This window comes from Giraffa tippelskirchi, chromosome 9 (genome assembly GCF_054371585.1).
Source record: "Giraffa tippelskirchi isolate mGirTip1 chromosome 9, T2T-mGirTip1v1.2.pri, whole genome shotgun sequence".
Classification (NCBI taxonomy): domain Eukaryota; kingdom Metazoa; phylum Chordata; class Mammalia; order Artiodactyla; family Giraffidae; genus Giraffa; species Giraffa tippelskirchi.
The window spans coordinates 74,704,252-74,721,964 of NC_137283.1; the positions used below are offsets into that span (position 1 = coordinate 74,704,252).

Sequence of the window (17,713 nt, forward strand, 5' to 3'; positions counted from 1 at the left end):
GCCCAGGAATATGTGGTAACTTTTCAGAGCCCCTGTGGACATCTCATTCCTTAGGTTTCCATTTTCATATTTTTGGTTGGTTTATTTTTTGCCTGATACTGACTAGCTCTTGTGGCCATGAAGTTCACTAGTTCCTAGGAAAAAGGAATTTTTGCACTGTATAGGCTCCATTTCAGGCCAGACACGGTCTTGCAACTGGGATCTTCCATGTACCCACCAGGCAGGTCAGGTAATGGCAGTTCTCTGGGAAGGAGACTCTGAAAGAGCCCCAGCGCCTTCTTTCTCAGGTGGCTGCCCAGCTGACAGTGATGAAGGGTTGGTACTAGAGCAAATCAGAATGCCACAGTGTTCTGTGCCATTACTGAGAGTCAGCCGTTTTCCTTAAATAAATGCTCCTGGATTGTTGCATGCTTCTGGTTAATTTTTATAGTGTTGAAAAAGTTGATTCTGACAATTTGTGCCAGTTTTTAAATTGATTTTAAGGGGAAGGGATTTTCAGAGATTCCTACTCTGTTACTTTGACTGATGTCATCTCTTTGGCTTAATTATTTTTTCAAAATTGATATCATAGCTAGTGTGGAATATGTAGCGTTTAGGTCAACCCAAGGTGGTCACCACTGACTTCATAATATAAGTACTACTAACTTAAGTTCTCATATTTAAATATATATAGTTTCCTTGGTTTTTATAAAACATTTATCTTTTTAATATTTTTCTTTGTTTTGTTAAGTAGCTATGGTTAAACAGTCTTAACTCTGGGTCATTTGTCTCAACAGATTGGCAATATAGCTAAGGATTTTCTTTTTCTTTTCCTTCTCCACAGTGGGCATCCAGGCAGGGGAATGCTGATTTCTCCTGCTCTCTGGGCCGTGTTCCTTTACTGTTCACTGGCAGTTGGTGCTAGTACTACCTCCTGCTACAAGCTATTTGCTGTCAACAGGCTGCTGAGAAATAATATGTTTCCTCAGTGTATGCATATCGGCTTCAGTTCTCCTGGATATTAAATACAGTGCTCAAACCTGGTAGAAAAAGATTGTGTATGCTCCTTTATACCTGCTACTAATAATCTTCTGTTACTGTAAAGGAATCACTTCAAACTTACTTAGCAATGAAACATTTTAGAGTGAATGCTCATGTGAAATCGCAGTATGTAAAATGGATACATGCAGTATATTTTGAGTGACGGCTATAGCCTTTTTGGTCCTCTTGCGAAGCTGCTTCTTCCAGTGAGCTCTAAAGGTACTCTTTCAGAACCAAAGAATTCCCTAGAACACAACCCTAAGATTTATTTCCAGATTTATCTTTCTATGCTGGGTAGGATAATGTGTTGTTATTCTACTTTTCTTTTATCATATCAGAATTCTAAAATATTCTTCAATGATCATGTGAAATAAGATGAAAAATCTCCCTAACATTCATAATGTTTTTCATCTATTTCTATCAGTTCCAGGCAGAGGAGAAACCAAAACAGTTCAGTTCAGTCGCTCAGTCATGTCCGACTCTTTGCGACCGCATGGACTGCAGCACGCCAGGCCTCCCTGTCCATCACCAGCTCCCGGAGCTTACTCAAACTCATGTCCATTGAGTCAGTGATGCCATCCAACCATCCCATCCTCTGTCATCTCCTTCTCCTCCTGCCTTCAATCTTTCCCAGCATCAGGGTCTTTTCCAGTGAGTCAGTTCTTCCCATCACGTGGCCAAAGTATTGGAGTTTCAGCTTCAGCATCAGTCCTTCCAATGAATATTAAGGACTGATTTCCTTTAGGATGGACTGGTTGGATCTCCTTGCAGTCCAAGGGACTCTTGAGAGTCGCAAACGTAGATTTCATCATTTTTATTCTGAAACTTTATTCCCTAGGGACACAGCTTCGATCACTGTTTTCCTTGTATACAGCTCATACATATCCTTTCACACGGTCAAGTTCATACTTAGAGTATAAGGAAGTATATTCCGTCTATTACAATACTTAGCACATTTTTCCACAGAGGTAGTTTTATGTGACATTTTCTTCAGTGCTGTTAGCACTCTATTTCAAAAATATTACCAGCAATGTAGACTTTTCTAGAGCTGTGATATAATTTATTTATAAGATACAAGCTGTTGACCCATGAACGTGTGGTTTGGATTGCTCAGGTCCACTTACACGGGGGCACTTTTCTGTAGGCCATGATACAGCGCTCTGCCATGCACAGCTGGGGGACCATGTGGACATGGAGGAGCTGCATGGCAGAGGGCTGACAGTGAGCTCTACACAGATTTTTGACTATGTAGAGGGTTGTCCAAGAGTCAACAGTATATCTCATTATTTTTGTGACTAAATGTTACAAGTTCTCTATTTTCACAACAGGTTAATATAACTTGATGAGTTTCTTGGTTTTGGTTTTCTATGTATGTGTATTAGTCTTATTATAGTTTTCAGTTAACTTCCTGTATTTGAATATAAGTCAATATGAACTTTTATTTGACCTAGCAAAGTCTTATTTGTTACTTACCAATGAAGACTTTAAATGCTTTTTCTCTTCTGTGTATTTGTTCTCAGATAGTCTCATAATGAAAATTTAGTGACATATGCCTAGGGTTATAGACTAAGTTAAAATGTATTTTTAGGTCATTTTTTAGATCATTTTCACATGATACCGACTCATATGTAGCATAATGGTTTTGTACTTTTAATATCAACTTTTAAGAAGTATATTTTAATGATTTTTTTTTTTTGCTTTTAGATCATTTGGGGAATATTTTTCATCTTTGTTGCACTGCTGTTTGTAATTTCTCTCTTTCTGTCAAAGTAAGTACAGTAGACACATTTTCTAAAGCACTTACACATCTCCTGTGATATTCTACATTTTCCATGTTGAATTCCATTAATGTAGCCTATTCATCTTAACTAGCTATTTTACTTGAAGTGTTCTACAGCATTAACTCAAAGAATGACTAAAAAGGCCCAATAATAGACATTATTTCTTTGGTCTATATCAATTGAACAATATCTGTAAGATATTTAAGTGATGTTTGATTTGTTATTCGTGGGTTTTCTTGGACTAAGTTGAATGTACATACTTAAGTTATGTTATTCTTTCTAAACTAACTGAAAATGTGATGGTATAATATGTAAATTCACTATATACTTCATTATAGCTTGGATAAAGCTCTTCATTCAGCTGGAATAGATTCCGGTTTCATAATTTTTGGAGCTAACCTGAGTAACCCACTGAATATGCTTTTGCCTTTACTACAAACTGTAAGTAAAAAAAAGAAAAATCAGTCATTTTATACTTTAGCAAACACACTGTCAGATTATTATGTTGACAAACTTGTTAATGCTTTGCAGTATATGCTTGTGCTCTCTGTTGATTTGGCTTTTTATTTACATATAACTTCTACATTGATATGTTGTTCTAAAAATTATTGTATTGATGTATTACTGAACTCTTTAAGTTATATATTATTTGAATTGGGGAGACATTTAAACTTAGGGTGAACTTTTCCAAGTGTTTCCTGATTTTACCTTTTAATGAAGTCTTTTATTCCATATATAAATGTAATTTTTTAGTTTAATCTATTATAGGATTTTTGTTAGGATAATAATATTGAACAATTTGGTAATAGTTTGGTAGTTTGCTTCTTGGAGGTTATTATTATTATTATTTTTTTTGTATTATCATAGTAGCCTGATCAGGGTTGATATTTTAAACATTGCCAAATGTGAATAATGAAGTTTTCACTTAATTGTATTCAGTGCATGACTCCTGGAGCCCTTATTGTTTGTGTATTAAGTTTAATTTTATCTTTTTCCAGGTGTTCCCTCTTGATTATATCCTTATAACAATTATTATTATGTACTTTATTTTTACTTCAATGGCGGGAATTCGAAATATAGGCATATGGTTCTTTTGGATTAGAGTGAGTATATGTTATAATATTTTTTAATTTTTTCTATCATTTTGTATATAACCTCCATTATTGCAAATTATCTTAGATTTATAATACAGAAGTTATAAATAACTTGATACCAAAATGGTGGAAGTAATAGCCTTTTCACTTCATGTTAACATAAAAGTGCTCTTTGTCCAGAGCGTGCATGCTTAGTTGTGTTCACCTCTTTGTAACTTCATGTACTGTAGCCCACAAGTCTCCTCCATCCATGGGATTATCCCAGCATGAATACTGGAGTGGGTTGCCATTTCCTCTTTCAGGGGATCTTCCTGACCCAAGCATCGAACCTGCGTCTCCTGCATTGGCAAGTGGATTCTTTACTGCTGAGTCACCTGGGAATCCCCTTTGTCTAAAACAGCCATTCTTAAACAGGGGCAGTTTTGCCTTCCTGGTATATTTGGCGAAGTCTGGAGATGTTTTCAGTTATAACTAGGAGGCACTCCTGGCATCTGGTGGGTGGAGACCAGAGATTTGGGTCAACATCCTGTATTGCATAGACAGCCCCCGCAACAAAGACTTCCTTATCCAGCCTTGTAGTCATCAGTGCTGAGGTTGAGAAGCCATAGTTTAGAAGTTGTTATTTTCCTTAGTGTTTGGCTGTAGCACAACCACATTGCAGCACAACTGGATAGACTATAGTTCAAAAGATGCCCTGCGACTGGGAGTGAAAGATTCCTGTGCCGTTGGAGAAAGGGTTATTTTCTTCTTAGTCTCATTTTGATATTAAAATGAGATATATCACTTCATACTTCCAGCTGTGTGTAAAATGCAATTAACTAGTGACTTGAACTAATGAAAGACTTCCTGCTGTGGAAAATTTTTTAAATCTAGCGTTGCTTCAGTAACTCACAAACATCAAGTCTAATATCTCTGTATTTATTCCTCTTGACTTCTCCCTCATGGTTGAAATTTGGCTCCTTCAGCCCTATTTATCCTGTCTGTGTTCTGTGAGGAAGAGGCAGCTAGGAGAAGGGGTGACAGAAGGTGTGACTTTCCCAGAAATCTCCCGCATACTGCTTTCTTTCTGATGTGTAATGTTTTGTCATTACCAGCCACTACTGGGCATAGGGAAGCCGGGAAAGGTGCATGTTTAGGTGACCATATCCCATCCAGAGTTAGAGTCCTGTTACTCTGTATTGTACTATCATATTCAGTCGAGTAATAAAACGGGGAGGCGCTGTCTTAGTCGCTCAAGTGTGCTCTGCCATTGAGGTGAGAGACCTGTCCCCAGGCTGCTTGTGTCTGCTCCCACATAGTTCAGTTTCCCTCCATCCTTACAGGATGCACATGAAAATAGCTGTAGTCAAATGATCATAAATTACCATAAGCTAGATGATAGTTTTATAGTTGAGTATAACATGAGGATGGGTTTCCCAGATGGCGCGGTTGGTAAAGAATCTCCCTACCAATGCAGGAGATACGAGAGACACAGGGTCGATCCCTGGGTCAAGAAGATCCCCTGGAGGAGGAAATGGCGGTCCACTGCAGTATTCTTGGCTGGGAAATGCTGTGGACAGAGGAGCCTGGCAGACACAACTAAGCATGGGCACGCGTGTGCGTGCACACACACACACACACACACACACACACACAATATGAGGATATCGTGAGTATTTCATAGAAATGAGTATTTAAAACATGACGTGTCTGTCCTTGTGCAATAATATATAGAAAACTATATTACTAATGCTTACAGTTTAAACTCACTCCTTTAACCTGTAGATAGAATTAGACATAGTTCACTGTTCTTCTTAGCTCTATGAATGTCTAACAGATGCTATTACATAGTAAGTTTAGAAGATTCTTTGAAACAAACCGTGAAAATACTAATATATTTCTCTAGGTCTTGAGTTTTTAAAATAAACACAAATCTGAATCTAAAAGCCTTATTGGGAAAGAATTGTCTTTGTTATTCTTATAGTTATCTGGAAAGATTGAGAAATCTTAGTATTTATTTTGGAAAAAAGAATTGGTGGATTGAACTGCATTCGTTACCCCTAACAAATGAGCAAGACTCGGTGACTTCACACAAAATGTATTGCTGAAATATTGTCGCTGTGCTTTTTCTTTCCAGTTGTATAAAATCAGAAGAGGTAGAACCAGGCCCCAGGCGCTCTTATTTCTCTGCATGATACTTCTGCTTATTGTCCTTCACACTAGCTACATGATTTATAGTCTTGCTCCCCAGTATGTTATGTATGGAAGCCAAAACTACTTAATAGAGGTAAGTACAAACTTTTTAAAAAAGTCATTATTTGGACATTTTAAACATAGTAATATCTAAAACCAAATTCTAATTTGTAAAAGCTAGCATAAAATATTAGCTCATCAAATTAAATTTAATAACTGCTAAAACTAGTTTTACATTCCATTGTTGGGCATATTTACATTTGTTTCATACAAATTCTTTTTAAAAATAGCACTGAATTTCATAATAGTTGTTCCTTAAATGGATCCCATGCTGCCAAACTGCTGAGCTTTATCTCAGCACTTTACTAGAAGTCATAATATTTGCTTTAAAATAATATTTTAAGTAAGTTTATTAATATGGCTCCCCAAAATGTTTTGGTGAGCAAAGAGCAAAAAATGTCTGCTTGTTGGTACCATGAATCCCATAGGAGAGACTTTATAAATGTTTTATTTGTGGGTAATTATGTTTTCTCTTATCCTGATGGGGATCCTCTTACCCTGATTCCTTGGTGTTATCTTTCAAAAGCCACCTGTGATTCCTAGTTGTAACTGGAGAGCTAGTTTGAGTATTTTGACAGTTTAAAATGTTTTAATGATATCTAATTTGGCCTTGATTTAGTTTCCTTTTCCTAAAATATCTCTTGCTCTGCTTTCTAATAGTTCAAATCAAATATTTGTTTTAGGGCCCAGTTCAAACTTAATGGAATCTTTCATTATTGATCCATTCTGCCCAGATCATTCCTTTTTTATCCTTTATTCTTTCTTTAACATGTAATTAGTAGTTAGTTCCGGAGAAGGCAATGGCACCCCACTCTGGTACTCTTGGCTGGAAGATCCCACGGACAGAGGAGCCTGGTGGGCTGCAGTCTATGGGGTCACTAAGGGTCGGACACGACTGAGCAACTTCACTTTCACTTTTCCCTTTCATGCATTGGAGAAGGCAATGGCAACCCACTCCAGTATTCTTGCCTGGAGAATCCCAGGGACGGGGGAGCCTGGTGGGCTGCTGTCTATGGGGTTGCACAGAGTCGGACACGACTGAAGCGACTTAGCAGCAGCAGTTAGTTCATTGAGATCAAAGTGTAAGTGGACCAGAGATAAGACACACATCACGGTAGAGGTACACAGATGACCCAAGTCTGGGAAGTACACTGTTAAAGATCCCCTTAGTCATTCTTCTCATTTCGTATACCTTTATTATCTTCTTGCTTTATCCCCTGCACCTAGTTCTCTAGGTGCAGACCCTGATGCTGGGAAAGATTGAGGGCAGGAGGAGAAGGGGACGACAGAGGATGAGATGGTTGGATGGCATCACCGACTCAATGGACATGGGTTTGGATGGACTCCGGGAGTTGGTGATGGACAGGGAGGCCTGGCGTGCTGTGGTTCATGGGGTCGCAGAGTTGGAAACGACTGAGCAACTGAACTGAACTGATGAAACATTCTTCTATGAATGGATGAAATAAGATCATGCTTCTGCATGGATAAACAGTATTCTCTTCTTGTTCCACAGTGGAAAACCAAGGGCTGTTTTCTCTGGGCAGAAGATCCATTGATTAACACAGGGCCTAAACATTGTTGCAGGAAAGCCTTAATGTCAAATTTACCATGAATCTTTTTATTCTAATTGCAATTTTACATAAAATTTACATTTTAGAATATTAGCCAGATGTAGTTTAATAGAAAACAGGGTATAAAGTTCATAATGTGATCACTCTGTAATCAAAATATATATGTTAATATAGTATTTACATTTTAACTGTATCTTCATTTTTTAGAGCAATGTGACTTTCAATGACCATAGAGGCAATTCAACCCTTTCTGTGCCAAAGAGATGTGATGCAGATGCCCCTGAAGGTAAAGCAGTTTGTGTCACCTGTCTTAGAATTTATAACTGTGTAAGAAAAGGTTTGTTTTCAATTTTGGTGTCTTAAGCATTTAATGCATTTGTTGTCATATGTGGTGACAAAGGAACTTCGTTGATAGGAAGCAGTTGGTCTCTTCAATAGAATCTCTTGGTGATATAATGATTTCCATTAGGGAGAGGATCTTTATAAATTAGTTACCCTTGAAGAACAAAAGGTGGTTATTATTTACATACTTAACTGGTATAATAAGAAATCATTCTTAAATACCTTTTTTGTTGTTATTTTAAAAAATTCAAGAGACTTTTGGTAGAATATGTAATTTTTAGGACTGAGAACAAAAGTATCTATAACAACTTTTAACCCATCCAACTCTGGTCACTTTAGTTAATAAAATAATAATAAAGTTAATGATGACAGCAGTTAACTTTTAAGAATGTGTAATTGTGAGCCAGACTTTGTAAGTGTTTCATGTGTATTCTGACAAAAGGTCTAAGATCCTGTGCTTGTCACCTCTGTGAATTTTGAGATGGTCTTTTTTTTCTATCTTCTGTTTGCTAACATGATTATTTTTTCCTTTTACTATTGTAGTAGTCTGTCCTGATTAAGGATTCCAGATTTATTCTTTCAAGATATGCAAAAACCTTTTTCTACTTTTGCCTTCAAAATGCTTTTATTCCAGAGTAAAGTAATATATTTCTTGTTTAGTCATTCAGGGCTACCATTATGAAAAAGATAAATCTGGAGTTTATTAGCAGAGTCAGCTCTAGAATGTTGTGGAATAGGTACAGGAATAGGTACAGAACACTGGATGGCCCAGTGAGGAAGGAATGAGCCCTACCTGGAGGTCACTGTGGGCTGGTCAGGAAGAAAGGCTGCAGACAAGGGCTGGTGGGGCTGCCTCTGGAGGTGAGAGCAGAATCCAGGGAAGGCTGCTCCAGGCGGAGGAACACAGTGCACGCGTGAAGTTACCGTACACTGCACAGTTTTGTGTTCAGACAGTTTAAACACTTTATTATTGTTTTGTTTTTAATTGTGGAGGTGCAGGGGGTTGGAGGAAAGAGGAAATGGGGTTGCCGAGTTGGAACTCGAATCAGAAAGGTCTGGGAAAGAGCCAGTGTATGGTTTTACACAAGAAAGTGGAAACTGTGGTCTGGCTTGTTTTCAGTAAGTTAAATTATAGAAGAGAGAGAATGGATTTGAGAAATTGAGACCAGAACATAGAAACCAGGTGGGAGAGGTGCCAGGAGGAACAGTTTACAGCAGTTTACTGCTGTCCAGGAGAGATGGTGAAAGCCTGAGGTAAACGGTGGTCTCAAGAATTGAGAGAAGTTCTCCTTGCTCAGATCTAGAGTGGCAGGGGACGCAGAATGTTCTGGAATGGCCTCCAGTTTCTGAGTAATATGGTGAATTTCGGTATCACCAAGCTGAGGTAAAAATAGATACTAACATTAAAGAAAAAAGTATAGATATTGCTTAGCTGACTTGAGATGGAGATTTCACGGGCAGTTGGATGTTTACAGAATGAACTCAGAGGACAGAGTGTGAGGAACCTGGAGACCTGAGCAGGCGGGTAACAGAACTATGGGGGAGCGAGCGGAAAGAGGAAGGAGAGATGTGGATGCTGGAGGTGAAAACTACCTGCAGTGAATAAAAAGGAATATAAAGTAGTCACTGAGTGTATAGTCGTCACAGAAATTCTTCATAGAGCTTGAGAGGGATTGGATGGAAACTAGAGAAGGTATGCAGCATCAGGAGGAAATCTTTTTTTTTTTTTCTTTTTAAATGAGGAGGACTTTAGGGATGATGGGATGAATTCATGGAGCAGGAAAAGTTGAAGAAAAATATGAGAAAGGATGAATGATGAGCCAATGTCATCCTGTTCTGGAGGAGATAGTAGTTAGAACATCAAAGAATGCTTTAGGTAGAAGGAAGCATCCTTCTTTCTCTAGATTGCAAGGAAGGAGGCAACAATATGAACTCAGTAATTTCTTAGTGAGGGTGAGCAGGAAATTCAATATGATTGTCTCATCAAGGGGCAGAGATGAAATTATCTCTCTGCATTTTTGCTGGACATGTCTGTACAGTTGGTACTCTTCTCCATCAGAGACTAGGCTGTCTGGGAAGATGATTTGAAGGACTGAAGGAGGATGAGAGTTAGAGACAGGACAGGCTGAGAGTTAGAGAAGGAAGAGACCAAGCGCGGAGTCCGGGGTGCAGGGGAAAGACGAGAAGAGACCAAAACTAGGAGGAAAGAACAAGATCAAGAGATGAGTCAAAATCAAAATCGAGGGAAAGCAGACGTGGAGAAGTAGTAGTAAAATGTTTCTGTTATAAATAAGTATAACTTAATTTTCATGGTCTGCTTTGGTAGCAACAAAGACACTTTAGTCCTACATTTTTAACTTTGAAATGCACACAGCCCCACCCCGCGCCCCCACCCCCCACTTCCCACACACATCACAAGTAGGGTTGATAGGTGAAATGCTTTGGGTTGTCATTTTTTGCTAAATGAGAATGGAATGAAAAAGTACTGTTGAGTTGATTTGTAGTTTTTTGAGAGGGCTCTGATCTTGAAGATCTAAAGTAAGTTCTGTTTCTTAGATTCTTACTTTTTTGAAACCTTAGCAGAAAAGCAGGTCAAACTTTCAAAATCAAGTTGCACTGGTAAAAGGGGCTTTCAAATGCCCCTGTATTGCTGAACTGAATGAATTTGTGTGTTCTAGATCAGTAAGCTTTAGTTAAATGATACACTTGGCCATAACTTTTATATGAATCTCATTTGGTATTTTTCTTTTTCAGTCTAGTGTATAGTGGTTTAAGTGACCTCCTTTGAATTGTTAAATATTTTTCTAAAACATTTTAGTTGATTTATGCTTTGAAATGTTACTTTGCAGTACAAAACATACCCTTTAGATTTACGGATTTGTCTCTCTCAATATTTTGTCTTTGTTCTCTGCCGAACCTGTAAATGTCTGATTGTGCATGCTTGGAAGAGGATGGTAGAAACACGATCATTAAATTTGGGGTGTCAGGGTAGGTTTCTTCAGAGAGGAAATAAAGACAATGACGGGCTCCTGCCAGATTCGAAATTAAGCATGCTCTGGGTGCTGCCACTCATAGAGAAGGTACTAATCCTACTAACTCATATATCAGTTCAGTTCAGTTCAGTCACTCAGTTGTGGCCGACTCTTTGCGACCCCATGAATCGCAGCACGCCATGCCTCCCTGTCCATCACCAACTCCCAGAGTCCACCCAAACCCATATCCATCAACTCGGTGATGCCATCCAGCCATCTCATCCTCTGTCATCCCCTTCTCCTCTTGCCCCCAATCCTTCCCAGCATTAGGGTCTTTTCCAATGAGTCAACTCTTCACATCAGGTGGCCAAAGTATTGGAGTTTCAGCTTCAACATCAGTCCTTCCAATGAACACCCTGGACTGATCTCCTTTAGGATGGACTGGTTGGATCTCCTAGCAGTCCAAGGGACTCTCAAGAGTCTTCTCCAACACCACAGTTCAAAGGCATCAATTCTTCGGCGCTCAGCTTTATTCACCGTCCAACTCTCACATCCATACATTACTACTGGAAAAGCCTTGACTAGACGGACCTTCGTTGACAAAGTAATGTCTCTGCTTTTAAATATGCTATCTAGGTTGGTCATCACCTTCCTTCCAAGGAGTAAGCATCTTTTAATTTCATGGCTGCAGTCACCATCAGCAGTGATTTTGGAGCCCCAAAAAATAAAGTCTGACACTGTTTCCCCATCTATTTCCCGTGAAGTGATGGGACCAGATTCCATGATCTTAGTTTTCTGAACGTTGAGCTTTAAGCCAACTTTTTCACTCTCCTCTTTCACTTTCATCAAGAGGCTCTTTAGTTCCTCTTCACTTTCTGTCATAAGGGTGGTGTCATCTGCATATCTGAGGTTATTGATATTTCTCCCGGCAATCTTGATTCCAGCTTGTGCTTCTTCCAGCCCAGCGTTTCTCATGATGTACTCTGCATATAAGTTAAATAAGCAGGGTGACAATATACAGCCTTGATGTACTCCTTTTCCTATTTAGAACCAGTATGTTGTTCCATGTTCAGTTCTAACTATTGCTTCCTGACCTGCATTCAGGTTTCTCAAGAGACAGATCAGATGGTCTGGCATTCCCATCTCTTTAAGAATTTTCCACAGTTTATTGTGATCCACACAGTCAAAGGCTTTGGCATAGTCAATAAAGCAGAAATAGATGTTTTTCTGGAACTCTCTTGCTTTTTCGATGATCCAGCGGATGTTGGCGATTTGATCTCTGGTTCCTCTGCCTTTTCTAAAACCAGCTTGAACATCTGGAAGTTCATGGTTCATGTATTGCTGAAGCCTGGCTTGGAGAATTTTGAGCAATACTTCACTAGCGTGTGAGATGAGTGCAATTGTGTGATAGTTTGAGCATTCTTTGGCATTGCCTTTCTTTGGGATTGGAATGAAAACTGACCTTTTCCAGTCCTGTGGCCACTGCTGAGTTTTCTAGATTTGCTGGCATATCGAGTGCAGCACTTTCACAGCATCATCTTTGAGGATTTGAAATAGCTCAACTGGAATTCCATCACCTCCACTAGCTTTGTTCATAGTGATGCTTTCTAAGGCCCACTTGACTTCACATTCCAGGATGTCTGGCTCTAGGTGAGTGATCACACCATTGTGATTATCTGGGTAGCGAACTCATATATAAGTAAATGCAAATGGTTGTTTTATATGTTGAAAAGTTTAATAAAGGAGAAAGATGAATGAGCAGTTAACATGAGATTTGACATGTGGGATGAGGCTGGGGTAGAATGTGTGGTGAAAGACTGATTGCACCGTGTCCATTTACTAGGAACTGGAAACCTCAGCTTGTGAGAAGAAAATCAACACTGTTTGTTACTTGTGACATTTTGGTGGGCACTTTGACTAAGGTGGATGATACTGTGATAGAAATGCCCGATAAGGTACTTGATGCCACCTTTGTTATGCACCTGTTGCAAGTAATAGTTTCGGAGAACAATTTTTCAATTTAGAAACAGAAAAGTTATAGTTTATTGTGTTGTACTTAAATTTATTTCTGAGAAAAGGTAATCTCCCCAGAAAGATGTTAAAGCAGTGATTTTCTAAAAACACATATATTGATGTCTTACCAATACTGAGTACATTTTAGAGATCTTTTTTTCTTAGGTAATACTGCGTTCATATATGAGGTAGTCTGGCATTTTTAAAATGTTATAATGTTTGAGAATCAAAAGAGTCATCTGAAAATAGTTAAGGTTTTTTGTGTTTAAAATGATCTCTTAAAGAATAATTTAGAGTTGTAAACAATGCCTATCATACCATGTTTACAAAGTTCTCTTAAAGCAACAATTTTTAAATTTATCCTTTCACATAATGGATTGTTTATAAGTTCTAAGTGAGCCAGCTGAGCAAAATAGAAATCCATTTTAAAATTTTATATGCAGTTATGACAAAAGGACTTTTACATTCTTAGTTTTATGTTCTTTAATTGCTACTTAATCTAATAGACATTAATACATGGACAATTTATATGCTAGTGTGAGTAAAACAGTTAAAACAACCACAGAGTTATGAAAAGTAATATAAACATACAGAAATATTTGAGTCTGGATGGGAGGATGAATGATCAGTGTCCCTTTATGGTCTGGCAGAATAGAGCACTGGATAGGTTCTCGGAAAGAGAGACAGCCTCAGAGACATACACACAGCCCCTGCCTTTAGAAAGCGAACAGCCTAATGGGCTTGGGTATGAAAATAAATAGTAGTAATAGAAAAGTAAAGGGCATGCTGTAATGAAATTACAGGCAGAATGCCATGGGAAGGCAAAGGGGGTAATGGTTTTCCCTACAGTGTAACATTCTAACTGGGCCCCAAAGCGAAAGTGAATCTAAATGAACAAACAGAACGCTGGAGCCCGTACCAAGCAGAGAAGGAACCTGTGTTAAGGCATAAGGACAAATTTATTCGGCATGTTATGGAAAAAGTATGTTGTGGCAGGAGCATTGAATGTTTGGGAAATACAGAGAGGAATGAAGCAAGATTATATCTTTCCAAATGACCATTTTAAAAAAACTGTGAACCACAAGTTTAATTTCTGCCATACTGTTAAATTATTTTACCTTTCCTTGATGTGAACTTGTCTTCAGTTCAGTTCAGTCGCTCAGTCGTGTCCGACTCTTTGTGACCCCATGGACTGCAGCATGCCAGGCCTCCCTGTTCATCGCCAACTTGTCTTATTTGGACAGTAAAGCACCTAGAAATGCAATGATATGTATAAATCACACTTGATTTTTGTGGGATACTCTGGTTAAGTATATTTGTTAATGTATATAGCCAGCCCTAAAAATCATTAATCTGTGGCTTTAGATTTTAGCACTAGGATATAATTTCACTAGGACAAATGGTTAAGATGACTTAAGTTAACTGATAATGCTAAAATAAAAACTGATGTGTTAAACTAAAAGCTGAACAGATTTAAAATTAAAGAGCCTAAGCAGAGTTATAATTACATATACTAACTACAAAGGGAAAAGTAAGAATGATATTGAATAGCTAAAAGATAATGTTAGAGGAAAATTAATAAAGTAAAATGTGCATACTTTTACTCTCAATACTTACTTTAGAGACTAGTTGAATACTAAGTTCTGAAGTAAACAAGCTCATTATCAGGGAGGGCTTCAAAATACATTCTGTATAAATAAAATGTATTTACCGTGCTGTTTTGCTTTTGTCATTAATAAAAGCAAGTTGACCTGTTTTCTCAGAACTTCAAGTACCTATCCTTCTGCAGACTTTTCTCTAAGATATTGTGTCATCTAAGATACTATGTCAGTTCGCAGGTAGAAAGAACCAGCTGTGAGAGTGGGATGATCATGGCATGTTTTCCCTGAGGTCCGCCAGAAGGACTCGATCAGGAAGGGCTGTCTGCTGGCCGGCTGAGAAGAGGGCAGACTTTGGAGGCCTGGCAAAAGAGGGAAATCTAAGAGTTACTTAAGTCAGATCAGCAAGTGTCTTGTTCTGATTGATCAGTGTGGACAAATAGCTTAGCTAATCTTTTGTGAAGAGAAGGCTGAGACTGTTGGGGGCTTGTGTCTGGCTTTTTTGCAGGTAAACAAGGGGGTGTCCAAGAACCTTCTCTACATCATACGTTGTATCCTTCTTCATACTAAGTCTTCAATACCTTGTGTATGTTTTATACTTAAGGAACATTTTAATTCAAACACTAAATTTTCATTAAGTTAATGTGACCATTTAAGTAAGTTAAAGGTGAAATACAGTTCTACTAAAGTACTGCTTCAGTTTTTAGTTTAAATTAGTTAAAAGTACGTAATGTTAGAAATTTAGTTCCCTAGTCTCAGTAGTCATATGTCAAGTGCTGAAAAGTCACAAGTTTCCAGTGGTGGTATTTTGAACAGCATAGTCTAGAGCCTGCATGAGTGGTTGGCATCTCATAGGAAAGAGAGCCTCTTACAAAGCGGAGCCCCTCCCTCTCCTAAGATGGCACCATCACGTGAGGGTGAACCACAAATAAACTTAACTATATTACTTGCAAAAAATGGAAAGCAAAGTTGACCTTAGTGTCAAGAACAAGGAGAAAGAACCAGATTCCAAAGAAATTGTAGCTGCAGACTAGCACTTTGCAGCTATGCAGGCCAAATGCATGTCAGCAGAATGAATTTGTTTCATTGCAGTTTCAGACTGGCAGTGCAGTAAATGGTGCAAGTAAATACAATCCTCACTAGAGGAATGTACCTTAATTCTTGGCTTCACAGAGTTCCCACAAAGGAGCACAAGTGAAGATGTCAGAGTCAAATATTCAAGCACACAAGGAAACAAAGCACCACATATAAGAGAGCTGACAGAAGTAGCAGAGAAAGACCTGCCAGGCTCTGATAGTGGAGTTATCAACACAGACTATGGAACAGCTAACATGATGAAAGAAATAAGACCAGATCAGCATCCGCAGAGGGCCACAAAGTATTAAAGGACGAAGGAAGAATGAGTGACACCCTAGCAAATGTATCAGTGGACCAAATGCAGTGTTTGAAAATGAACATACAGTAATTGAAATTAAACTCAGTGTAGAGAACTACAGAGTAAATCCACAACGAGGCATCTCCACTTAGCGTTCATTAACTGTGGGAGGACGAGTGGTAGCTGAGGTAGCTCATCTCAGGGAAAAATGGGCACAGGCCCCACCAGGGAAACAAGATGAACCCCATCCAGGGGCAGCACCCCTGTGCCTCAGGGCATGGCCGCCTGGGACGATCAGAGAACGGCGCTCCGATCCTGAGGGTCAGAACACAGACCCAGGTTGATGGCCAGCAACTGTGCCGTAAAAGCGGTGCTTTAGGTCCGTCACTGTCATCCAACACCAGGGGCCGAGGGGCTCACAGGGTCAGGGAAGTAAAGAGACATCGCAACCGAATGTGACATGTGGTCCTGGCTTGAGTCCTGCCCTTAAGGGATGAATGTACAGTATAGACCATAGGGCCAATTTTTAAAAATACAATATCAGTATTAAAAGTCCTAAATTTTATAGCTGTTCTCTGGCTATGTAAGAGAAGGTCCATCTGATAAAAATGCTGTTTTATGTGGCTAAATTGCATAATGTATGGTTCAGAAAACAGAAGTAAATATTTATATTGAGAAAAAGATAAAAGGGAGGAGAAAAAATGAGGCCCACTACATACCACCAGATGGCTGTTATTATTGTTCAGTCGCTATGTAATATCCTACTCTTTGCAACCCCAAGGACTCCATCATGCCGGGCTTCCCTGTCCTTCACCATCTCTGGGAGCTTGTTCAAACTCACATCCATTGAGTTTGTGATGCCATCCAACATCTCATCCTCTTTCATCCCCTTCTCCTCCTGCCCTCAATCCTTTCCAGCATCGGGGTCTTTTCCAATGGCCCCTCAGGTGGCCAAAATAATGGAGCGTCAGCTTCAGCATCAGTCCTTCCAATGAATATTTAGCGTTGATTTCCTTTAGAATTAACTAGTTTGATCTCCTTGCAGTCCAAGGGACTTTCAAGAGTCTTCTCCAACACCACAGTTCAAAAGCATTAATTCTTTGGCACTCTTTATGGTCCAGCTCTCACATCCATACATGAGTACTAGAAAAACCACAGCTTTGACAAGATGGACGGTTGTTGGCAAAGTAATGTCTCTGCTTTTTAATATGCTGTCTAGGTTGGTCATAGCCTTTCTTCCAAGGAGCAAGCGTCTTTTAATTTCATGGCTGCAGTCACCATCTGCGGTGATTTTGGAGCCCAAGAAAATAAAGTCTGTCACTGTTTCCATTGTTTCCCCATCTATTTGCCATGAAGTGATGAGACTGGATGCCATGATCTTAGTTTTCTGAATGTTGAGTTTTAAACCAATTTTCTCACTCTCCTCTTTCACTTTCATCAAGAGGCTCTTTAGTTCCTCTTTGCTTTCTGCTATAAGAGTGTGTGTCATCTGCATGTGTGAGGTTATTGATATTTCTCCTGGCAGTCTTGATTCCGGCTTGTGGTTCATCCAGCCTGGGATTTTGTATAATGTACTCTGCATATAAGTTGCAAGGTAATAATATACAGTCTTGACATACTCCTTTCCCAATTTGGAACCAGTGTGTTGTTCCATGGCCGGTTCTAACGGTTGCTTCCTGACCTGCATACAGGTGTCTCAGAGGCAGGGAGGGTGC

The 17,713-nt window shown here is 39.0% G+C and overlaps 1 protein-coding gene across 1 annotated transcript in view; it reads left to right on the forward strand.

The window, feature by feature from the left end:
* LMBRD1 (LMBR1 domain containing 1) overlaps positions 1-17,713 on the forward strand; it is a 142,290-nt gene that overhangs the window by 108,097 nt on the left and 16,480 nt on the right. Inside the window, exons 10-14 of the mRNA XM_081530063.1 lie at positions 2,725-2,789; positions 3,140-3,242; positions 3,800-3,904; positions 6,012-6,161; positions 7,906-7,984. Of these exons, the coding sequence (XP_081386189.1) occupies positions 2,725-2,789; positions 3,140-3,242; positions 3,800-3,904; positions 6,012-6,161; positions 7,906-7,984 (502 nt within the window). The remainder of the gene's footprint in view (positions 1-2,724; positions 2,790-3,139; positions 3,243-3,799; positions 3,905-6,011; positions 6,162-7,905; positions 7,985-17,713) is intronic.